This window comes from Tamandua tetradactyla, chromosome 7 (genome assembly GCF_023851605.1).
Source record: "Tamandua tetradactyla isolate mTamTet1 chromosome 7, mTamTet1.pri, whole genome shotgun sequence".
Taxonomy (NCBI): domain Eukaryota; kingdom Metazoa; phylum Chordata; class Mammalia; order Pilosa; family Myrmecophagidae; genus Tamandua; species Tamandua tetradactyla.
The window spans coordinates 105,002,195-105,028,117 of NC_135333.1; the positions used below are offsets into that span (position 1 = coordinate 105,002,195).

At 43.1% G+C, this 25,923-nt stretch overlaps 1 protein-coding gene across 2 annotated transcripts in view; it reads left to right on the forward strand.

Moving 5' to 3' along the window:
• The first annotated feature begins 24,264 nt into the window (after positions 1 to 24,264).
• Positions 24,265 to 25,923, forward strand: part of ANO6 (anoctamin 6) — a 260,323-nt gene continuing 258,664 nt past the window's right edge. Inside the window, exon 1 of one of the 2 annotated variants that reach the window (XM_077170647.1) lies at positions 24,265 to 24,659. In XM_077170647.1, the coding sequence (XP_077026762.1) occupies positions 24,596 to 24,659 (64 nt within the window). In that variant the 5' untranslated portion in view covers positions 24,265 to 24,595. The remainder of the gene's footprint in view (positions 24,660 to 25,923) is intronic. The other variant, XM_077170648.1, reaches the window with a different exon arrangement.

Consider the following 25,923-nt stretch of genomic DNA (forward strand, 5'->3'; position numbering starts at 1 on the left):
GGACCAGAGAATTCTTTGCATTGCTGCCATCATCATCACCACCACCATCACCACATTATCAATTACTAACTATAATATCTTTGGGGGTGCGATCTTGCAACAAATATCCCTAAACTAGTCACTTTTAGGGGACTTTTATAGAGCTGCCCCTTGAAGAATTTATGATTTGGGAACTTAACGTTAAAAATATTATACTGCCATTCTTACATGACTTTATTTCTTCTCTCTTTTCTGGTGATTGTATTTGTTTCCAAAAAAGCCATAAACTTATTTTACTTTTTCCAATGTGGCTCCAAATATATGACCAACTGACCTCCCAAGGACCTCTTCAATCTCCACTGGAGCCTCTAAACTGGCTTCAATGAGACTATGGTCCCTCTATTAAGTGCTTGTATAAACCAGAAGGGCAGGTAGGACTCAGAGACAAAAAACGATGACTAGTAAAATGAGGCAGTTCTAATGATTGGCATCCCTGACCAGAGAGTTCAGAAGAGGGAGAGAACACTGGGTCGGTGGTAAGTCCACATGAATAGGGTCTTAAAGTAGGAATAAGGTGCCCAGGTGGCCAAAGCTGGAAGAAAGTTGATCTCCAGATGAGACAAATAGCTAATGTGAAGGTTAGGATGACAGAAGGAGCAATGAATGTTCATGGAGCAGTACATAGACCTGTCTGGCTGTGGTAGAGTGTTTAAAAAGTTGAAAAAGGAGGTTATGGCAGACCTTAAATGACAGGCTAAGAGATTTGAACTCTATTCTCTGTTGATGATTTCTTGAATACAGAATAGAATGAAAGTGGTGTTTTAAAGAATTAGCATGGATGCAAAGATGCAGGATGCATGTAAAAGGAATGGGAATCCCTACCCTAGAATGAAAAGACACATTAGGAATTCCCAATATGCCAGGCAGCATTCATTCATTAACAAACACTTTCCAAGTGTTTATATGTGGTGAGCACCATTTTAGGCTGTGGGGATATAGTAATTAACAAGAGTGGATCTAGATTTTGTGGAACTGCAGCAATTTGGGAAAATTTTGTATTCTTATTCTTTAAGAATAAGAATAAAATTAGATATAAGGTTTTGGAAGAGGACCATACAAGTGAGGACCCCTGAGCAGAAGCATTATTAGCTTCAAGGTAACCCTTCATCTGGTTGACCAGACAGATGAAGGGTCTGCTCTACTGAAGCTTACATCCTAGAAGGGATGGGGAGGCTAGATGGGGAATAAACAAGCGAAAAAATGAATTTTTTTTTCAGTGATGAGTGCTTAGAAGGAAATAAGACAGCATGATAGAGAATGCCTCTGCTGTGGAAGAAGGAGAAGAGAAAGAGAAAGCAGCTTCTGATTGGGCTGCATGGGCAGGCAAACGGCATTACAGGCAAAGGGTCTAGGTGAGGTATATTTTGTCATGTCTGAGAAACAGATACAAACCAATATGGCAGAGCACAGTGAGTTGTGATGCTTAATTTTATGTATCAAATTGACTAAGCTATGGTGTCCAGTTATTTAAGCAGATACTAGTCTCAAATTTGCCGTGGAGGTATTTTGTAGATATGAGAAAACATCTATAATCAGCTGATTTTAATTTAAGTAAAGGAGCCTACACTCAATAATGTGGATGGGCCTCATTCAATCAATTGAAGGCTTAAGGGGTGGGGGTGGGGAACAAAAACAAAAACTAAAGTTTCCTATAGAAGAAATTCTGCCTCAAGGCTACATCAACTCTCATCTGAGATTCCAGCCTGAAAGCCTCTCCTAATGGCTATCAAACTCAAAACCACAAAATCAAATATTGCCTGAATTTACTGGCATAGAGATTTCAGAGTTGCTAACCCCCACAACCATGTGAACCAATTCCTTAAAATAAATCTCATATATGTATGAATGAAATAGTATGTGAGATTCAAGTGATATGCAGCAGGAGGACCTGTAGACCACTGTAAAGAGAAGCTGGATTTCATTCCAAATGTTTTGGTTATCTTTTGCTCCATAACAAACTATCTCAAAACTTAGTGTTTTAAAATAATAACCATTCTATTATCCCCCATGATTCTGTGAATTAACTGGGTTCAGCTGGGACGTTCTTCTGCTTCATGCAATGTCAGCTGGGGGTGCAGTTCTCTGAGGACTTGACTTGGCTGAGGCAGTCAAAACAGTTCCTTATATGTCTGGTGCCTTGGCAGAGATGACTAGACTGTTAGATACAACTGGACGCTGGCATGGTTGGGCCTCTCTCCCTATCCATGCAGAGTCAGGCTCTCTACCATGTGGTCTTTCCAGCAGGATAGCTGAACCTCTTACATGACAGCTCAAGGTTTCCAGAAGTACAAAAGCAGAAGCTGCCAAGACGTCTTAAAGCTTCACCCCAGAATAGGCATAGTATCATTTCTACTGCAGTCTTAGTAAAAGCAACAGGATACTCATATTAAATAGGGGATGGGACTTCATGTGGTATGAGCACTGAAAGGCTCATTGTGGGCCAGCTATCACAGAAGTCATTTATCTTTATCTTTTGAAAGACTACTCTGGCTGTGGTGAGTGGATTGTACTAAGACAAGCATGGAAGTAGGAGGCCAGTTAGGAGGTAATGGTAATACTTGAGGTATGAGGTGATGGTTGCTTGAACTATGATGGTACCTGTGGATATGTAAAGAAGTGGAAGTACTTGGGGACAGGATGAGAAAGGTATAACACTACCAAAAGCAACAGCTGTGACAACAAAAACATTTATCTTCTTCCCTCAAGCTAGCTCCCAATAGCTAGAAACATGTCTGGCAAGGTTGAAATAAAGGTAGATTAAAGTGTAGGAACTTTAGTCATCAAGGAGCTATTGAAGATTTCCCAGATTGATAGAATGAAAGTAGTGCTTGAAGCAGACTCTCATGGGAGCAGAGTCCAGGAGAGGGAGAGAGATCTGGGGCAGGAAGACAAGGTAGCACGTTCATTCCTGCTGTTGTCCAGAGATTAGACATGAAGGCCTAAACCACTGCGATAGCAGAAGAAATGGAAAGGATGACATCTGCATGCAGATGTGAGAGACATCACGAAGGAAGAGTTGACAGGGCTCAGTCACTGTTTTGGTATGGAATATGGGTTCTAGGATAAAGACAGGATCAATGATGGGTCCATTAATCAAGATGCATTTATCAAGGTCTCAAGCTAGGGTGATGACTAGGAGAGCGACCTGGCTTTGGAGAAGAGAAAGTGTTCACTGTCACATCTGTGGCTTTTGGTAGGGTATCCTAACAGAAATGCTGAGTTGGAAATGCCGTGAAAATACAAAGTCAGACCTCAGGGGAGACCCGTCTGAATGTGCATAGAGATGCCTGTTAAAGTGATGGAAGAGAAGAGCCTCAGAGGGGGTGGGGTGGATGGGTTCTTGGGATAGGGACAGAGAGAATGGACAGTCAAGGGCAAAAGTTTGAAAATATTCAGATCTATAAAAATGATAGTTTCAAAAAGGAGGGAGTGGTCAGTAGAGTAAAAGGTTACAAAGAGTGCTCGATGATATAAGCATTGAATTTGGCAATTAGGAGATCTTTAGCAAACTTTCAGAAAACAATTGAAGGGATTAGATCAAAGATCAGGGGGATATATTTTTAGGGACTAAGGAAAAATGAAAGAAGTGTGTACTAGTTTAAAACTATTATGTACCCCAGAAAAGCCATGTTCTTTAATCCTCATTCACTATTGCTGGATGGGACCTTTCTGATAGTTTCCATGGAGAATTGGGTAAACTTTGATTAGATGATTTCCATGGAGATGTGTGCCCACCCATTCAAGGTGGGGTTGCTTACTGGAGCCCTTTAAGAGCAAACCAATTTGGAAAAAGCTTTAGAGCCACCAGAACTAACCAAGCCAAGAGAATGGACAGAGCCCTGGAGAAGCTTTTAAGATTCTTGGGGAGAAAGCCAGCAGACATTGCCATGTGCCTTTCCAGCTAACAGAGAAACCCTGAACATCATCAGCCTTCTTGAATGAAAGAATCTTCCCTTGGATACCTTAATTTGAACATTTTCATAGCCTTGCCTTAATTTAGACCGTTTCACAGCCTTAGAACTGTAAACTTGCAACTTAATAAATTTCCTTTTTGAAAAGCTGTTCTGTTTTCAGTATACCACATTCTGGCATGTTGCAAACTAAAGCAAAGCGGAAATGGTTTGGGATAATGGTGTTCCAGGCAACCAGATTTAGTGATTACCCCATTGACTAGAGGGGGAAAGAGAGGAAAAGTGATTAATTCCATGATAAAGAAGACTAGCTTTTAAGGAATCCATGGTCTTGGGTTATCCTTTTGCCCTATATAAGAATTCTTACATCTCTGTAACAATTGAATTTACTTATATAGATAAAAACAAACTAATAGAATTTGCCATTTTATGGACACAGTAGTTTAAAATGGATATGGCATTTTTCCTGCTCTGATCTAGAAAGGGCCTTTTTAAAAAAAAAAGCTAATTCACTGTTTCTTTGCCAAGAATGGAAAAACATGGTTTATTGTTTTTTCTTCCTAGAATATATTTTAAAGATTTCTGTTTGGTGATGAGAAAAGAAAACTTGGAAAAAAAAAAAGGACATTTTACTTAGTCTTCCTAATGGACTCTTTCAGCATGAGCTGTCTTTAACAAAACTCCAGTTTTTTGTACTGTACTACTTAAAAAATATCTCCAGTTACAGATTTGGCAAAGGGATGGCACTTCGGCTGTATTTTTCTTTCTTTCTTCTGTAACTCATTTAATAAGTAGTTCCTGTGAGTCACAACCCCAGGATGCTAGAAGTTTCAGATGTTTTCAAGAAAACTGGAAAAAAAAATTGGCATTTACATGAAGAAAAGTTTAAAAGCAAAACACCCATGCACTTCCCAAACAAACAAAGAAATTAAAAAACCAAATAAAACAAAAATTCAACAAATGGTGCTGCAATAAGGGGATATATACACGGAAATAGAATGAAATGTGACCCCTACCATACAGCATACAAAGAAAAAAAAATACCCCTATGCTTCTGAGGGGCTTACGTATGATTCCAATCGCTTGCTCCTAAACTAAAGCAATAAAAAAATTGCTTCTCCTCCTCCTCATTGTTATTATTATTATTTCACATGCAGACAAATAGATTGAGAGCTAGAATTCTGTAGCTTTCATATCTAAAAGAGGTAATGCAAAATTAAAGTCAAGCAAATCTGAGTTTGAATTCCTGCCTCATCACTTATTACCAGTGCCAGAGTCTATCAACTGCTATAGTATTCATTCTTGTTTATGTTTAGTGATAGAATCTCCTAAGGTTTAGCTGGGCACATGACTAATCAGTCAGAAGCTATATTTCCCAGCCTCCCTTGCAGCTGGATGTGGGTCATGCACAGAAGTTTAGGTCACCGGGATGTGAACAGAGACGATTTCCACAATTTCTCAGTCATCTCCTAGGAATAATGCTATCTGTCCTGAATATTGTCTTTCCTCCTTTCCATAGGCTAGAAGATGGATATGATCTTTAGCAGGAGATGGCAGAGGCCAGATGAAGTGTCCTGAAATGACTTCATGAAACAGAGATTCTCTGATGACTCTGAATGCTTACATTGGCACTGTTTAGGAGGAATGCAAATTAACTTTAATTTAATTAATTAAGGCACTATATGTGCGCTCTCTTGATTACATTTATCAGGCTATAACCTCGCAAATACACTTATTAAGTGTCCTTCATGTTTAACCCTTCTGAACGGCAGTTTCGCCTCCTGCACATGGGTAATGCCTACCTCGTGTCCCTAGTGTGAAAACTAAATGAGAAAATGCACGTAAGGATCAGAAGCCGGCCCATGAACAGTAGACAAATGTTTTTACTTCCCTTTAGCTACTAAGGAACAGGCTTTTCATATATCTTTTCAATGAATCTAAAAAATATGGGGATTGAATATTGAACAGCTGAAAAAGATGACACCCTGCTCTAAGACACTCCAGAGGTCATTGGAATGAACTTGGGAAATAATTATATAAATTAGCTGACATCTATTATATAATGATACAGCTTTCACAATGTGACTGTGTGATTGTGAAAACCTTGTGTCTGAGGCTCCTTTTATCTACCTTGTCAACAGATGAGAGGAACATATGGAATAAAAATAAATAGGGGGAATAAATGTTAAAATAGATTTAGTTTGAAATGCTAGTGATCAGTGAAAGGGATCAGGAAGGGGTATGGCCTGTAAAATTTTTTTTTTCTGTTTGTTATATTTTTCTGTTGTCTTTTTATTTCTTTTTCTGAATTGATGCTAATGTTCTGGGAAATGATCATGATGATGAATATGCAACTATGTGATGATATTGTGAATTGCTGAGTGTATGTGTTGGGAATGTTTGTTTCTTGTAATTTTTTTAATTGATAAAAAATTTTTAAAAATTAGATGACATCTAATCATATCCAACAGGTTTCCCACTAAATCTCCAGTGCCTGGCACACAGTAGGCACTCAAATATCTATTGAATGAACAATCGTTCAGCTACGTATCATGTGGCATGGAGGTTGCAAGCAAGGGGTCAGGAATCCTGAGTGGTAACCATCCTGTGCTGAGGATTGATTGAAAATAGGTATATGAAAGTCCTTAATAAATGCATAAAATACAGGTAATAGGCACTCAAAAGTTTTCATCAGACCATAAGCTCATTAAAGGACGGCTCTGTGTCTTGTTCACCGCTGTATCCCAAGTGCCAGCACAGTGCCCAGGATATAGTAAAAGCTAAGCAAATATTTGTTGAAGGAGAACATTAACATAAAATATGAGTTGGGGGTGGTTCAGTGGAAGAATTCTTACCTGTCATGCGGGAAACCTGGGTTTGATTCCTGGCCCACCTACTTCCCAAAACAAACAAACAAAAGAAACCAACAAAAACAAGCACAAAAAAATTCAACAAAAACCGCTGCGATAACAGGATACTCACATGGGAAAAGAATGAAATATGACCTCACCATACAGAATACCAAAAAAAGAAAACTAAAAAAAAATGAGTTATTTTTGTCTCCATCATACCCCTACCCCAAAATAGGGGAGGAAACTGGTGTACAAAAAGTGAAGCAGTTCCAGTAAGATGGCGGAATAGGATGGGCTGAGTTCATCCCTGCTCCAAGGAACAGCTAGAGAAGGTATGGGAAGGTGACTAAGATGGTGATTCCAGCATCTTCTACACAAAAAAGGGAGGCTGCGGTTGAAGAGGAGAAGAATTGAGAGCAGAGAACCGGCGACCATCCAGCAAGTGCAAACAGTCTAAGGTGCTCCTTTCCAACCCGAAGCCTGGAGTTCTCAGGAGTGCCCAGCCAGGGAGATGGGGAGAAGGAAGTAAGCCAACCTGTGTTCCTTGAATGTGCTACCCTCATGTGTGCACTGCCCCCGCCCCGTGAACCACCCCGCACTCCACGCACCTGAACCCCATCACCCACCCACCCCACCATGCTCTCAGCACCCCCACCGGTACTCCCTCCCCACGCGTGCCTGCCTCACCTGACCTACCTCTCCCGCACAAGCAGGCAGTCTAGCACTGCCCTTCCTGAGACCCACAGATCCGTGCCCAGCCTCTTGACCCCCACATCCCCCTCCCTGCAGTGGGCCGTGCATCTGGGCTGTGGGCACTCACCTTCATGCCCAGGTCACACCCACTTGCAGCCCATATAGGCGAGCAATGCTGCTCCACCACCCCTGAACTCTGTCCATGCGCCATCAGTGGCGGGGCGGGTAGTGGTGGGGGCAGATCTGCGCATGCACACACCCCTGCCACGCCCATCCAGCTCTGGGCAAGGGCTGACTTGCACATCCGGACCACATGCAGCCCCACCCCTGCCCCACTGCCCCTGATCTCGGCATGCATGCACACCAGGCCCTGACCCCGGACCCATGCACACACACACAGCCACATTCTCCCTGCTAGGCACCCACGCATCCAAACACCGACCTCTTGACCCCTGCACCCCACCTGGAACTGCACACATGCACACCCTTGCCCCACCCTCCGCACAAGCACCCTTTTCTTTCATACCTGGCGTGTGCTCACATGCGCATCTGTACTACATAGGCCCTACCCTGCACATGCATGCATCCCTGCCCCAACCCCACACACCTGTGCAGCCATGCCAGGGCCCTGCACACCTGACATCACCTGCCGCCGACCCGCAACCCCTACGACCTGTGCCCTGCCCCTACACATCATGCATCTGCATCCCAGCCTCCCTGGACACCTCCTTCTGTGCAAGGACACACCCACACCCTGCCCTTCCTGTGCCCTGACCTCTGTGCACCATACCCCACACCCTGATACACACGATGCCTCACACTGCCTGTGCCCACTCACATCCTACCTGCCCACCCAGCCCCTGTGCATCCACATAGCCCCCCCATCTGCCTCCCACCATGCATGCTGCACCCTTCTCTGGTGCTCCAAGGCCTGCTTGAGCCACACCTGCCCCCACAGCTCCCGCACTGCACCTCTACAAACCCACACCCTGCACCCCACGCTGACAGGCACTAGCATTGCATCCTTGACCCCTGCCTATACCTGTGCCACAACACATCACTGCACTGTTGTGCCGTGCCCCATATCCCACTTCCTGCTCCCCAGCCATCCCACAAAGATGAAGCTTTAGACTACTGAAAGAAATCAACTTCCACAGTAACCCCATCAAGATGTTTACATCCCTCAAAGGCAACAGAAGATCACTAAGCATATCAACATGCAGACAGATATAGCCCTGCTTAATGACCAAATTAAAACACCAGAGAAGACAACAGACTATGGAAAAGCTGATCAAAGATGTTCATATAACTCTACTAAATAAAATCGATGGAATGGCTGATGACATAAAGGAGATCGAGAAGATGCTAGAAGAGCATAAAGCAGAATTTGAAAGAATAAACAGAAAAATAGTTTCTATCCCTTTTCATTTTTTGGTGAATTGGAGTAACTAGAGGGAAATGCCTGAAACTGTTGAACTGTAATCCAGTTGCCTTGATTCTTGGAGATTAATATATAACTATAGAGTTAAATTGTATCTGTTTTTGTGACTGCAAACCCTCTGTAATTAGAACCTTTTGATGAGGTTAGTTCAGTTAAGGAAGGTGTAGTCTACCTTAATTAGGATAGGTCTTAATCTTATTACTGGAGTCCTTTATGAACGAGTAACAGAAAGAGAAAGCAAGATGCTAAAGTGTAACCCAGAAGAGAATAAAAAGACCAGGAGACACTGCCTTGTAAAAGAACCAGGATCACAAGCAGTCAGCCCCAGAATACCATTATTTTCAGGAGGAAAATATCACTTTGATGATTCCTTGATTTGGACATTTCCCCAGCCTCAAAACCATGAATGAATAAATTCACATTATTTAAGCCAAGCCATTTCATGGTATTTGCTTAGCAGCCTGGGAAACTACATCAGATTTAAAAGTCTAGAGTTCATTGGTCTGAAGGAGTTTCAAGTCTCCTCAAAAGAGTTGACTATGATCACATAGCTATGACTTCCTCTTTCCTTATTCTCCTGTGAACCCATACCTGGTATTTGACTGCCAGCACTCCAATGAAATTGCTGAGGACACCAATGACCTCCACACTGCCAAATGCAATGGCCGATTCTCAATTCTCTTCTTTCTCAAGGAAAACTATTCTAGTTTACAAGAAAATCTAAAGTCTTTACAAAGCCACCCTATCATTTGACACAGGTGTTTGACACAGATCATTTCCTCTTTAGAAAAACTTCTAATGAGGTTCTAGAAACTCATGCTTCCCAAATGTTTCTCATTCCTCACTGGCCACTTTTTCTCAGTCTCTTTCACTGGTTATTCCTCATTTTCATAATGTACTTATTAGAATGGAGTATCCCAGAGATTAGTCCTTGCACCTCATCTCTTTATATAAGATCATTTCCCAAGTGATCTCAGTCCTCTGTTCCTATTTCCAGTGCAGACATCTCCAAACTCCAGAGTCATGCCTACAGGACATCTCCATGTGAATGTCTTATATCATATTTGAACTTAAGGGTGCAAAACTAAACCCCTGTATCCTACTTCCTCCACCTGATTCGCTGTCCTATAGTCTTCCACATCTCAAAAACTGCAACTCCATTCTTCCAGTTCCTAGAGTCAAACCTTGGAGTCATCCTTAATTCTCTTTATCTCTTAAACCCCATATCCAGTACATCAGAAACTCTTTTTAAATTGTTTCAAACCAGCTTTCGAAGAGCTCAGGTTGGTGCAGCCCTAAGACCAAAGACATGCTAGGCAGAAAGACTGAGGAGGTCTGATGACTTCTAACTTCTGTTTCAACCATTGTAGGTGGCTATATGCAGTAGCTATAGAGGGGGAGCCCAGGCCCTAGGTCTCCACAATCCATCCCCACTCAACTGATGATGTTAACCATAGGACAGACATGGCATCCATATCCTACAACAGTCTAAGGGACAGCAGGACACTAAGAGTCTCCCACACAGAGGTATCAACCCAACAAAGAGACGCCACAATGGCCAAGAAAGGGAATTAGAAGATTCTTTTACAGATTTTTTTTTGCATTGAATTCTGCCAGCCCAGCAGGATATTCCGTACAGTCCAATTCACGGGGGTCACAGTCCCTGGAAGGCCAGTAATGCCTGAAGATGGGAAGTCTGCCAAACCCAACACTGGATTTATATGGGTGAGTCACTGCTGAAGCCCACTGTAGGAAGGTGTTTGCTGGGGTGCTATGGGTGAAGAGAAAGATGCTTATGAGGAACAGAAGGATTTAACAATATACATGCTAGAATTTCATTGGTTGATAACAAGTTACCAGGCAGAGGAACTTTATCGGGAGGTTTTAAATACCAGACATTCTCCCCTGCAAAACTTGAGAGTCCTCCACCATTACATTAATTATTAATCTGAGCAGAAGAAGGTCCATATAGTCATGCATAAGGCTCCCATGGAAATAGGAGGCCCTGGATTGGTGAAAAAAATTTTAACATGCATTCTTTTGCATAAATGATGGTTCAATTACAATACTTTGGGTGACTCCTATAGTCCATGGGCTTAGGATTCCCAACCAATGCAGCTGCATAGGCCAGCACCAAGGCCAAAGAGCGTCATTTTCCTTGTTTTCCATGGTCTGAGGTACAGGCAACAACAAATTATTATCGTTTCCCCTTTTTGGCTACAAAGTGGCTGTCCCTTTAATTTGAATTCTCAGGGCCTGCATGGGTCCTGCATTAGCATTTCAGCAGGGGCGTGGGAAGCTGCTTGAGGCATTGCATTCAAGTGAGTTAAGGCCATATAGAGCCTATTAGTCTACTGCTGCAAGGACCACTTATCATACTTTAGCTATTCCTTTAGCAAACCATTCATTCTTTCTGTAAGGCCTGCACCTATGAGACAGAATAGTAGATGGCTCATCCACATGATGTCCTGACCCATGGCCCAAGTTTGGGGTATTTGCCAAGTGAAAGGGGTCCCCCAATCATTGTCTATGTGTAGGCACTCCACACAGAGTGTTCACTTTCTCCAAATGTTGTAGCATATTCTGTTGGTTCACCTTCCCCACCGGGAAAGCTAACAGCCATCCTGTAGCCATATCTGCAACAGTAAAACCCTAACTTGCCCCCAGTATATTTGTGACTAGCCAATGTGCTCCATCTTGTGTGGTAGTCCACATGATCGACGTAGGACACATGAAGGGAACTTTCCAGTGATGTCTACTAGCTAGCTACTGGTGCATGGTTGTCAGCTGGAATTGGTGGGCCAGATACCACAGAGTTTGATACCTTCAGTGTCTGCTTTTCTGATGAAGCCATTCCACTGCTTCTTTGTGAAAGGCAAACTCACCAGGAACTAGGTGGAAACAAAGGCATTCAGGCAAAGGCTTTATTTCAAGAAGAAACAGAGCTGCCCGAGCAGCATATCAAGAGAGAGAGAAACAGCCACCCCGAGGTGGCAGGGGATAGAGCTTTTATGGCTTGGGGTTAGAGAGTTGGGGGCAAGGGTTAGGCAAGTTCTTATTTGCCAGTTTTCAGAAATGGGGCTAAGTTAGGAGTTGACAGCTTTACATTGGTAAAGTTTAAAATTTTAAGCACTGCATTAGGCAGCATTGTAAATGCTGGAGAGTGGATATTGAGTAAAGGGAGTTTATTGCAAGAATGCATCTGTCTGAGGGTGGAGGTAAAGTAATGTTTGGTTATCACAAGGGGGCAACTGCTGGAGGGTGAAGGAGACGTGGGCTGGCATGGATTGGGGTGCGAGAGGCTTTCTGAAATATTTGCCAGGGGTAGATCACGTCATGGGGGAAGGGATCCTCTCCTCCAGGCCTTACACTTTGGTTTCAGCTGTGCTGCTCTGCACCCATGTGAGTCCATCTGTTCCCACATTCCTGGGTAATGTGTTGGGAGAGGGGTAGGGACATGATAGATGGTTGCCTTTCATCATCGGCAGGCATCCCAGATGTCTTTCGACAATTCTTGTCCCCAGAAGGGGCAACCTGTGACTGTCCATTGTTCCTGTTTCCAGGCTGCCATCCAGGACATCAGGCCTTTGTAAACAGCCCAGCTGTCAGTACAGATAGTTAGAACATCTCCTGGCTCGTGCACTATTAACATCCATACTGCTCTTAACTTAGCCCATTGACTGCTTTGCATAGTGTCAGTCTCCCACCATACAGTGTCTGTACTGGGCTGTACTGCCACAGCTGTCCATGTGGGAGGCTACCCACTAGTGGATTCATCAGTGTACGAAACTGGCTCAGGAATGGTACCCATGCCTTCTATAATGGGCATTTCAACAGCAATTTCAGGTGTAGTGACTTTAACTATTGAGTCTTCTATATAGGACACTGGTCCAAGAATCTCATGCATTTCTACACTCAGAGGACTGGGTTTTAAAAATGCTGAGCTTTAGCAAGTAAGCTTTCTGTTTGGTCAGTGTATTCAGCTGGGCATTGCCAGAGGATGGCTTAGAAAGGGGATGGCCATTTTCAAGGTGACTAGGCAAATTTGGTCAGTCCCACTACTTGCAATAAGGCATTATATGCAGCACACAATTGCTTTTCCTAGAAGCTGTGTCTCGGTTCTGTCCTTTTACATAATTATGACCAAAAGTCAAGGGGCATTCATTTAGAATGTTACCTCTGCCACAGACCCCACCCAAAGCCAATACCAGTGCTGGCGACATCCAATTCACAGGGCAGGTCTGGATCTATGTCCCCCAGTGCTTGTGCCTGTGTTATTGCTCTTTTTTGCCTTTTCAAAAGCAGCCTGCTGGAGATCCTCCCATTTCCAAGTATGACCTTTTCTAATTGGCATATCAAAGGTTTTAACATTTGGGCTAAGTGAGGAACAGAAGATTTCCAATGCCCCCAACAACCTCAAGAAAACCGTTAGTTGTTCTGACATATGCAGCATAAGAAACTATTGTACCTTATCAATTGCTGCAGGAGGAATAATTTTTGTCTTGCCTAATCATATAACACCCAAAAATTTGACAGAGCAGCCAAGGCATTGTAGTTTGTTGTGATTAATTGCTCATCCTTGACTCTTAAGGTAAGACAGCAATGAGCTTGAGGTTCCTTTTAGGTCTGAAAGAGAGTTACTGGCTAACATGACACCAACAATATAGTAAAATAGAGTTAAGCTTGTGGGACTTTTCCACTTAGTTAAATCCTTTGCCACAAAACTGTGGCAGATAAATAACCTTGTGGGAGCATGGTGAAAGTCTTTTGTTCTCCTTCCCAGGTGAAGGCAAAAGCAGGTGGACTGGCCTTGTTTACAGGAATACTAAAGAAAGCATTAGTTAAATTTAAAACAAAGTGATAACAACATAATTGAGTGCTAATTCCTTGTAGTAAAAGGCAATGTTTGGAGCCATTGCACTAAAGGTGGCATTCTTTAACCTCTATCTCTGTGCGTGCAGCAATGAGATCCACTGGCATTTGCTTGTAGGATACCTGATTAGGGCCTTCATGCCCACGGGACAATTTCCCATTGCCCTTATTCCTGGCAACCTTTTTCTATAACCTCTCCGACTCTCTGAGGTCAGCTATAGTCTGAGCAGCAAGGGAAATGGGCTGCCCTACTAGCAGGCTTAGGATAGACACAAGAGGCCTATGTTAATGGTTGGGGTCAGTGTGCAATACGTGTCCTTCATTCCTGTGTTAAAAGCTTCAGAATCAGGACACACGAAAACCATGGCATAAATAATGTGTTTCATTCCCAGTCCCTTTAAACTGTCTTGTAGTTCCTCCATATTTTGCCAAAGGGGTGTATTGTGTGGTATATCTTATTCATTAGGCCATGCAGCCTTACAGCCATCAATCAGCCATACCAGCAAAGAGGAGGTTTTTGCTTCAGCTGAGGTAGCATACAAGTGTTGTCGTAGCAAAGGGTAGGTTTTAATAGACACCAATGAACTCATCTCCACTCCAGAAAGCACCACCCCCTCTACTCCAGTGTCCCATAACCTCAGAAGCCAATTGGGTAGGGACTCCCTAGTTTTTTGTCTATACCACTATACCAAATCACCCAATTTGGCTGTGGTATATCCTCTCATAATAATGTATAATTTCTGTTCAGGAGTTTGGAATTGCTGAACCCCAGGAGGTTGATCTGGTGACACCTTCCATTTCTGTTGTATTATGGGGGCTCTTCATCCTCCTCCACCTCCCAGGCCTCTCCTTCCTCCTGTCAGGAGGAGTCTGGAGGGTCCCATACCTTGGGATTCCATTCTGGAGAAGCTAAAATCCTCTGAACTCAAGCCAGAGACAACTTACTGCCTGTGACTTTGGCATACCTGCTTGCCAGAGTCTCTAACTGACCAGCCGCTTGGTTCAGGCCATCTATCAGACAGTCCTTCATTTCTGCCTGGGCAAAGTACCTGTCTCTTTCTAGTTTTAATTCCTCCTCTAGATGGCAGGCTGTGGCTTTTGCCTCCTGTTCTGCCTCTGTGTTAGCAGCCCTGCCAGAGTTTTCACAGCATTCTCATACTCTTGTGGTAGTACCCCTTTGTCTAGGAGAGCAGCCACCTTTATCCATATGGATGATGGAGGCCAATTTGGGATTTCCCCCATGGATTGTCCCTTCCAGCACTCAAGTCCACTATGGCCTGCGGCTATTTGGTCTCCTGGCTGCCTCGCCAGTTATTTCAACCCTGCTTTTGAAGAATTCTGGTCAGCACAGCTCTAAGAACAAAGAACACACTAGGTGGAGAGTTAAGCATAGATTTTATTAGGACTTATGAACAGAAGATCCTTCCTGGTGGCAGTTGTTGTGAAAATGGAAGTCAGTGTTATGCAAAGGGTAGGGAGAACAAGGGAGAATTTATAAGAGTTTAAGACAAGGATGTGACAAAAGAGTTTCAGCAGGGTCTTGTGATGCAAGGGACTGGGGTTTGTTATCAACAGTGAACAAGGGAGGGGAGTTTTCTTTATATTTTGTATTATGAAATATAGCATATATGCAAAAAAGCAATAAATTTCAATTAATTTCCCAATCTTTAGGGGTATTTGGACTCTGCCCTTTCAAACTTTTTTCATATTAGAAAGAGGTGTCAGTAATATGTGATAGCAGAATGAAACTGGTTGATGTTCTTGAAGAGGCTGCCCCCTCTGGGTTTCAGGACTTATCTATCCTAGGAACCCATCTGTAGTTTGTAGGTTTCTGGAAAGTTGTTGTAGTACGTGAAACTTTTGTAGGATCTCAGATAGACTCCTAGGTTTTCTTTAGGGCTAACAGGAATGGTTGTGGTTGTGGGTTGGCAAGCCACAGTAAGTAGCGATATATAGCTAAAGCTTGCATAAGAGTAGCCTCCAGCATAACCTTTCAACTCTACTTGAACTTTCTTAGCCACCGAAACCTTATTTTGAACATTTCTTTTCCATCTTTGATCAGGAAGGTATTGTTGATCCTTACAGTGCCAGGGCCAGGCACATACATCCCTGTGTGTCATGTCCCATGATGCCAGGGAGACTTTCACCCCTGGATGTCATGTCCCACATAGAGGGGAGGGTAATGATATTACTTGAAGTGTTGGACTTAGAAAAAGAGAGGCTGCATCTAAGCAACAAAAGGGATTTTTTGGAAGTAACTCTTAGGCATAACTATAGGTAGGCTTGTATTTCTTCATTACAGAAATAAACTTCACAAAAGCAAGCCTCAAGATCAAAAGGCTTGGCCTATTGACTTAGGAGTTCCTAATATTTGAGGCAATATCAGGGGTTTGCCCAGTGGTAATGCTTAACAGTTGCATATTTTTTATCCCATCCCTCAAGGGATTTTGCTAATACTTTTTAATTAACTGCCAAACATACTGTGAGTTGTACCCAGGTATTACATTAAGCTATACAGAATTACAAGTGCTCATTCCCATTCTGGTCTCCATGTGTTTGGGTTGTTAAAATGCACTATCCAGACAGGTTGTGTAAAATTATGTGCTACAGAAAATTTAGGTTTTAGAAAAAATAAACCTCTCTTACTTTGGTCTCATATAGTAGGTAAAATTCTAAAATATGGACAATGTCATCCTTACCCCTATATTCTGATTTACCTTCGTCCTGACCAGATTGGCTTCATTCTAATCTCTAATTGAAGACTGACCTCTTTTCATCTTAACAGTCATCATATGTATTAATGCTGACTTTCAGAGCCACAGAACTCCAGCTCTGAGTCTTAGGTGTCACACAGGTGCCCAAAGCTCCAGGGAGATACCAGGTTATATATATATATATACCTACATATGTAGTGCAGCATCTCAAAATCTATAAATAATTGTAACAGCTCTGGACTAAATATGACTACTATAAGAGCTTACAATCTAGACCCCAATTTTCTTAGAGGTATCTTCTAAAAGAGAACATGCAATATTTGTTATTTTGTTTCTGGCTTATTTTATACCACTATAATGCCCCAAATTTTATTCACCTCATTGCATGCCTCGTTACTTCTTCCTTTCTGTAGCCACACAATCCATCTATGTATATGCCACAAGTAATCATTCTACTTCTCAGTCAATGTATCCTTCAGCCACCTCCATCCATTAAACATCATATATAATGTCCAAAATAAATAATCTATGTGTCACATTATCCCCACTTAGTTGTACAATCATCAACACTCTCATTTTTAGACAATTTTCATTGCTCCAAAGAGAAAAATAGCCAAGACATACTCTCACCAAATAGAAAGTCCAAACCTCCCTTTAACTGTTGTACTTTCTTCCCAGTTATTTATCCCTGGTATTGTTGTGGTACGGTTGATGTCTTCCTATCAAATATAGGCCATAGCATATGTGCCAGTTTGAAGCTATTACGTACCCCAGAAAAGCCATGTTCATTAATCCTTATTCAGTATTGCTAGGTGGGACCTTTTTGATTGTTTCCATGGAGATGTGACCCAACCAATTGTGGGCTGTAACTTTGATTAGATGGTTTCCATGGAGATGCATCTCCACCCATTCAAGGTGGGATTGCTTACTGTAGCCTTTTAAGAGGGAATCATTTTGGAAAAAATGCTTTAGAACCACCTGAACCAACAGAGCCCAAGCAGCCAGAGACCTTTGGAGAAGGAGGAAAATGCCCCCAGGGAAGCCTTATGAAATGAGGAAAGAAAGCTAGCAGATGTCACCATGTGCCCTCCTAGCTGAGAGAGAAAGCCTGAACTTCATGGGCCCTTTCTTTGGAGTTAAGTTACCTTTCCCTTGGTGCCATAATTTGGACATTTTCATGGTCTTAGAACTATAAACTTGCAACTTAATAATTTCCCCCTTTTAAAAGCTTTCACATTTCTGGTATTATCGCATTCAACAGCTTACAAACTAGAACATCATACAATAGTAATTCTCCCTCTATCCCCCTCTATTACTGACTCTTTGTACAAGATTCATAATTTTGAAGTAGTTCACGCAAGAACTTATTTATATTTGTGAATTGGTGGGATACATGGCCTATTACAACCCCTTTCAATCATGTTCACCTTCAATATGGCAATATTACTTATAAGCCCACTAATGAACTTCCTTCACTTCTATCCATTCTCTTTCATTTAAATTCAACCTCATTAGCTATCCATTTACACATCTCTAGCGTCTGTGTATTTCTAGATTGAAAGGGGAGTTTTAATGCTTTGTTAACGATGCTATCTGTACATTTTTCCCCCTCCACCCTGAGGAGGTCTGATAATTTTAACTTCTGTCCCAATTATTGTAGGTTGCTACATGCAGCAGCTTAATCTCAATATGGAAGGGGGGCCCAGGCCCTGGATCTCCAAGGAATCTACCTCAAAACATACCTATAATATGCATCCACCATACCACCTTTGTTCAAGACCATCATCTCTTGTCTACAGTGTAGAACTCTCTCCTAACTGGTCTCCCAGCTTCCACACTGGTTCTTTAAAGGCCTATTTTCCACATGGCAGCCAGAAATATCCTTTTAAAATGTAAGTTAAACTATTTAAAGCTTTCAATGGCTTTCCATATTATTCAGAGTAAAAGCCGAAGTCCTTATGTTGGCCCACTCAGCCCCCAGGATTTTCAGCGCTTCCTCTCCTTTGCCAACATATCTCCTACACTTTCCTCCTCCATCACTATGCCTCAGAATCCATGGCCTCTTTGCCTTCCTCAAAGACACTAAGCATGGTTCCTCTTCAGGGCTTTTGTATCTGCACTGCCCTCCTCTTTAAACTGTTCCTTTGGGTGCTTATATGACTTGTTTCTTTATTTCGTGTTAAAATGTCACCTCATCAGAGAGGCTTTTTCTGATCCTCTACATAATGTCCTGTCCCAAATATCCATTTTCCCGTGCTTCATTTTTCTCACTCATACTTATTGCCTCAACCGATATGTATGTATTTATTTGGCTCTGTCTTTTGGAAAGGATGGTCATAAAGTCATGGACACATTTTTTCCCACTATTTCATTCCCAATAGCCAGAAAAGTGCCTTCCTAGGGGTTAGTCCTCAGTAAATATTTATTGGATGAATTAATGAAAGGATGAAGTGTGGTGGTGGTATGTATTAGAATAGTGATCATGGAGTTATGTGGCACCAGCCTCCATGAGGGCTCCCAATGATCCCTGCCTCCTAGTATTCATGCCCTCATAGAGGCCTCTCCACAATGAATAGAGCTGACCTGTGTAACCAACAGAGGAAATGACCATGTGTGACTTCCAAGTCTTGGTCATAAAAAACTTGCAACTTCCCCGTGTCCACTCTCTTTGATTGCTCATTTTGGGAGAAAGCAGCATCATGTCATGAGGACACTCAAGCAGCCTGCAGAGAGGGCTGCATGGAAGGAAACTGAGACTCATCCTAACAACCATGAGAGGGAACTATCATTAGAAGTTGGTCTCCAACCTAAGTCAGTCCTTCAAGTGACTATAGCCTTGGTTGTTGTTTCAGTTTGCTAAAGCTGCCAGAATGCAATATAAACAGAAATGGATTGGCTTTTCAGAAGGTATTTAAGTTACAAGTTATACTTCTAAGGCTATGGAAATATCCAAATTAAGGCATCAATAAGAGGATACCTTCACTGAAGGAAAGCTGAGTGCGTCTGGGTTCCTCTGTCACATGGGAAGGCACATGGAGTCTGCTGGCCCTTCTCTCCTGGGTTGGTTTCAAAATGGCTCTCTCAACAACTATGGGTCATACTGGCTTCGGCTGGGGCGTTTTCTTTCTTCAAGCATCTGTGCTGTTCTCCAAAATATCCCTCTCTTAAAGGACTCCAGTAAGTAGATTAAGACCACCTTAAATAGGAGGGGTCATTTCTCCATGAAACAACCTAAATCAAAAGGTCCCACCCAACAATAGGTCTTCCCTTACGAGATTGGATTAAAATATCATAGCTTTTCTGGGTTACATAACCGTTTCAAATTAGCACAGTTGGCATCTTCATTACAATTCACGAGAGAACCCCAAGCCAGAACATTTTGATTAAGCTGCTCCCAAATTCCTGAACCACAGAAACTGAGTGAGATAGTAAATGTTTGTTGTTGTTTTAATCTGCTAATTTTGGGGATAATCTGCTATACCACAGCCTCCATTGCTTCTTTGTCCATCCTACTTGGGACTTTTGTTCTTGCTTTTTCTTCAGCCTGAAACTTCATTCCCTCAGGTATTTGTATATCTTAATGTCTTACTTCCTTCAGGTTTTTATAAAATGTCAATCTATGCAGCAATAGACAACCAATATAGGATGTGTTTGAGATGTCCAAGAGGAAGACATAATAGTTTGTAGCAATTGACTGGATATGAATGATAAGAGAGGAAAGAGTCAAAAATGATTCTCAAATTACTTGCTTATGTAATTAACTGTGTCTTCCTCTGAATTAGGGACACAGGTTCGGAGCAGAGAGTATACATTTATTAATTTAGTTTTGGAGCTCTTGAATTTGAAATGTCTATGAGCTATCCAAGAGGAGATGTAGACATACCATCTGCAGCAAAGAAGAGAGATGTGGGCTGGAAATACAGATCTGGGAATCTGGCTACATGATTTGCAAGGTCTAGTGCAAAATGAAAATGGAGGGCCCATTGTTCAAAGAGCAGTTTATGTTAAAGGTACTAACGCATCAAACTTTTTTCTGTGGTCTCTCTCTTGATCTACTTTTTTTTTTTTTTTTTACTGTTTAATGTGGCACTCTCATGGGCACAGTGATACTTGTAGGATGAATACAGACACTCATAGGTACCCAGGGACCCTGCCCTCTTACTCAGCTGCCAGATGCCCCTCCTGCCAAGTGTGGGACTGACAAAACATGTTCTTAGGGATGGGGAAGTTGAGCCAGGTATCTTTTCTCCCCATGGGCCATGCTGTTCCAATCCATGATGCATGGCCAATCTCCAAAGAATTACAATTTCCCTGCCAGGATGCCTGCTCCAGTTTGCAAGCAGAATGCAACATACCAGAACTAGAATGGCTTTTAAAAAGGGGAATTTCTTAAGTTGCAATTTTACAGTTTTAAGGCCATGAAAATTTCCAAATTAAGGCAAGCCTATAAAAATGTTCAAATTAAGCCATCCAGGGAAAGATAACTTGGCTCAAGAAGGCCGATGATGTTCAGGGTTTCTCTCATAGCTGGAAAGGCACATGTGATGTCTGCCAGCTTTCTTTTCAGGTTTCTTCAATGACTTCCCAGGGCTCTGTCCGTTCTGTTGGCTCTGTTGGTTCTGCTGGCTCTGAAGCTTTTTCAGAATGGTTTCCTCTTAAAGGGATCCAGTAAGCAAATCCACCTTGAATGGGTGGAGATGCATCTCCATGGAAACCATCTAATCAAAAGTTAACACCCTTTCCAGAGCCTGCCCATGCGAAAAAAAAAAAAGTTACCATCCACAATTGGGTGGGTCACATCTCCATGGAAAGCAATATTGAATGAGGATTAAAGGACATGGCTTTTCTGGGATACATAATAGCTTTAAACTGGCACAATGCCCTTGCATAGGGAATGGGCAAGGGACTCATCTCTGGCCAGACTCCCACTGAACATACTGTGGCCTGTCAGTCCAGGGCAGGGAGAACTGTGACCACTCTCTGCCCAGGACACCGTGGGTACACAGACCTGATCCTGACTTTCATTGTGCCCATGGAGGTGGCATAACAGTGGTCCTGGGTGGGGTGAGGAGAAGGAGGAGGTCAAACAGGGCTGAGGTGCTAGAGTGGGCAACTGAGAAACCATCCCAGGAAGGTGGAGAGGTGGCAGGAGGCAGGCCTGCACATGAGCTGAGGCATGCTCCATTGTCCCATTGGACTTCACTTAGAAAACAAAATTTAAAGATAATGCTATACAATTTCAGAACCATTAAAAGCCCCATTAAAACCTGGTCACTTGCCCATGAAACTGGTCCTGCTTGTAATAGATGGTAATTAAAGTTATAAGACTGAATGGGTTTGATGGGAAAGAGGGGAGGAAAAGAAGTCTGGAGCAAAGCCAGAGAAGCACCAATATTTAAGGGATGGGGAGAGAAAGAGCAACCTGTGGCCAGACAAAGATAAATAATCAGAAGTTCAGTGAATGAGAAAATACCTGATTTGGAAAAGCTTTGTAAATACAAATAACCTCACCATATATTGTTATGAACATTTTATTTCACAAACCATTCATGATATGGATGATAATTCTTCTATGCTGGGGTTGCAGTTCTTACATTGTTTATTTATTTTTTTATTATTATTATTTTTGTATGCTGTATGGCGGGGTCTTCTTTCATTCTTTTTCCATGTGTGTATCGTGTTATTGCAGCACCATTTTTTAAACTTTTGTTTGTTTGCTTGTTTTGTTTTGTTTTTTGGGGGGAAGGTGCCTGGGTCGAACCCAGGTCTCCCGCACCACAGGCAAGAACTCTACCACTGAACTACTGTTGCACCCCCTATTTTTGAAGGATCTATGGCTCAGCTGAAAAACAAACGCATGAGAGATCACTGCAGGATTTAAGGATTAAAGGGAAGGATGGAATTTACTAATAACAGACTCACAGTTAACCTAAGTAAATAATTCATTTCCCTTCTGGCAATAGTATTTTAACATTTAAGGCCAGCAATGTCTTCCTGCAACATTATCACGCAAGAAAAAGGTAAAGACTAAAATCTGTGAGGATTTTTTCCATTTCAAATGACTCATTGAAACCTGTTGCAAAATCAACCACAAAAGTTTTCTAACTACCAATTAACTTTGGGTGAAGCGGTAGGCCATAAAACAAAGCAGAACATTTGGTAAGAGAACTATGGCAAGGAGTTGAAAATTTGAATTTAGAATTGGTTTGTAAAAAAAAGTCATTTTGACATCTTTTTATGAATTCAGAAATGTTTCTGGAGGTGTTTTATGAGGTGGCAGAGAGCTCAGGTTGTGGAACAATCTGCTTGTATTTGCATCCTAGCTCTATCACTTACTCCCCTTGGGGTTTTAGGCAAGTTATTTAACAGCCCTAGGCCAGAGTATAAAGGTGGCAACAACTCTTGGGGTTGCTATGATGATTAAGTAATTGAATATTTGTAAAACATTTAGAACTGTGCCTGGCATATAAAAAGCATGCCATAAGCCCTTATTAAATAAAAATTGTGAAAACTGATCACATGACCAAAACACCCCTAGAATTTCTACTCAAGTAGGTTCTGCAAACTCTGGAGAAAGAAAACTCTTGTCCTCATCATTTTTTTAATTCTCTCTCTCTTTTTTTTCTGTCTTAAGGATATTGCAGTGCATTCTTCTTATGTTAAAAATAATTGACTTCATTTAAAATAGTACCTTAAGAAGCAAGTATAATGTTTCCTGAATATCTTCTTAGAAACAATCTTCTCATGCCTTTTAATGTGTATTCAGGCCTATTTTCCCACTTGAGATTGAACTGCTTTATTTTCCACATGACAACATTAAAACAAATATATGGGGGAACAAAATGCACATTAGATTTAGCTTTATTGTAATAAACCTGGTACTTCAGGGGAAAAATATAAAACGTTTCCTTGAGAAGGGTTGCGGAGACAAAAGCTGAAATAGAACAATATTGCAAACACACACCTGACTTTGAGAAGTCCAAATTAACTCATCTGATTTTTACCACCTTGTTTGAAAAGAGCCTTGCAGACACACAATCCAAGGAATCTGCAGTTTAAACTACCCCATGTACCTTGAAAGTATAAATCCTTTTGAGATTATCATATTAACTCCCTTTGGTCCCCAGGAATACATTTTTTTACTCTGCCTTAATTTCCTCTGGTTATGTTTTCCACACTACTGTAGAGTAGTGTGTACATTTAACCATAGTGGACGTCATTGGCTTCTTTTACCTCTTTGACGTGGACTGGACTGCACACCTGTTATCACTGTGATCACTCCCTTTGCGTGTGCCTGCGAGGGCGGGGTAGGGGCGCGTCTCCTACCTCTTAAACCTCTGCATGCGGAAATGGGATCATGGTTCTTTAGGAGATGTCTATCTTCTTCTTCCGTTATTTATTATCTACCAGTTTTGAATCTTTTTTTTTCTGTAGTGTCATTCTCCCCCCACACCCCCCCACTCCAAAGCACACTTTTCCCCGCTTTGAGGTCAGGATAATTAATTGATGCTTTAAGATACTCCATTAGTTCCACGTCGCCTTTGTACACCGTTCAAACGTGCTCGCCTTCAGGGTTCTTCATCCGACCTGCAGCAGCGTATTTTCCCCATTCTGCAGTAATAACTGTAAAGCGAGCCTCAACGTGTGTCCATATATGACCTTAAAACCGAAAGCTGCCGCGTGTGGGGCAGCTTGCCCCTGGTGCGTTCTCTGCCCTCCCTCTTTGCGAGCTCACTCGGCCGCAGAACGCAAACGCTAACTCCCCGTCTCCTCCCGACTTCCTTCTGAGCGCCTAATAAAACCGGGGGAAGTTCAGTCATTCCGCAGCGTTCCTCGTCTCTCACTGGGCATGCTCAGTCGCCGGGCCCCGCTCGGCTGGCGAGTGGTTGCCTTTGGCGCAGTGCTCGAGTCAGCGGCCGCCTCTGCTCGGCTTCCCCGAGGGCGGGCTGGGCACTGCGGCCCCTGAGCCGGGAGCCAGTCGCGTCCCCGCGGCCCCCGTGCGTCTTCATTCCCGATCCCCGGAGCCTCCCAACTCGCACCAAGTCCGGAGCCGTCTTCTTGGGGGCTGCGCAAATGATGACCAGGGACACTCTCTTAGAAATGGAGGAGGAGGAGGACGACGAGGATGGGGATATCGGTAAGAGAGGGGCTCGACGGGGTGGGTCGGCGCGGATCCCCGCGTTCCCAGCCGAAAGCCTGAGCCGACGCTCGAAGTTCTGGGGCTGCGCGTGGGCGCTGTGCTCCGCGGGGAGGAGCAGAGGTTGCGGGGGACCCTCCGCCTGCCGGAGGGGAGCGCGGGCGCCGGGAGAGGGAGGTGGGGAAGGCAGCTGGCTCCGGCCTGCGGGGGCGAGATTGGACCCGCCCGGGCAGCTCCCGGACTCAGTCTCCCTCGCGGCTGGACGGCGGATGGCACCCCCCGGGGCGCGGGGGACGCGGGGACCCCAGATAACAGTTGCCGGATGGGCGAGGAGCGCAGCCCCTGCACAGTCACATTAGATACGCGGACGCCTCCGCGTGCGGAAGTCCTGACTCAGAAGCAACAACTTTTGGGTCATTTCCTCCGTCTCGAACGAGCGCTGGGGATCCGGGAGAGCTCCGGTCCAGGCAGCGAGCCTGGAAGGCGGGGTTCGGGGAGCGGGCCTGGATTTGAACAGCAGGGTGTGACCCACCTGAATCTTCCGTAAAGTGAAAGCGAGAGGACAGTTTCAGGAGGGAGGTTGGGACTGGGCTGGGCGGCCCCGGGGAACTGACGCGCGAAGATCGGGATCCTTTTTCCATCGGTGGTTGGAGGGGAAGCGCCCGGGCGTGATGGACCACTGACCCTGGGGTGGACTCGGAGTCGACACTTCCAGAGGGGCTTTGGAGTGTGGGGAGCAAGCTTTGGATGCCTTGGGCTTAAGTTTAAAAAGGCATTAAAGTGGCTGATGGAATGGAGGGAGAGCTGTTTAAACAAACAAAAGGGATGGGAGGAGTTGAAAAAGGGAAAAGGAATTGGAGCTGGGAGCAAAGCTAAAGAGAAGTCTGTCGGGGAATGATGACATTGTATCTCTTTAGAAGACTGGCAATTAAATTACCATGTCTTGTCTGTTTAGCAGACTCTCAATCATTCTCCTGTAAGCCAGATTGGTTTTAAAACGTAACAGCTGCTCAAATCATAAAGCCCTATTCTTCTCTGATAACCTTAAAAGTAACTTAATTTTAGGAGTTGGGTGTGGCTTTTTTTCCTTTCACATTTTAGGCACTCGTTTAAATCCAAAGAATTTGGTAACTTCCTTATTGAACAGAGACTAATTGAATAGAGGAGATTACATTCTAGGGTTTAGCATTACCTTTCATTTGCGAACAATTTATTAGATGTCTGTCACTGTGGAGAGAGCAAAGACTAGTACAGCTCCTGATAA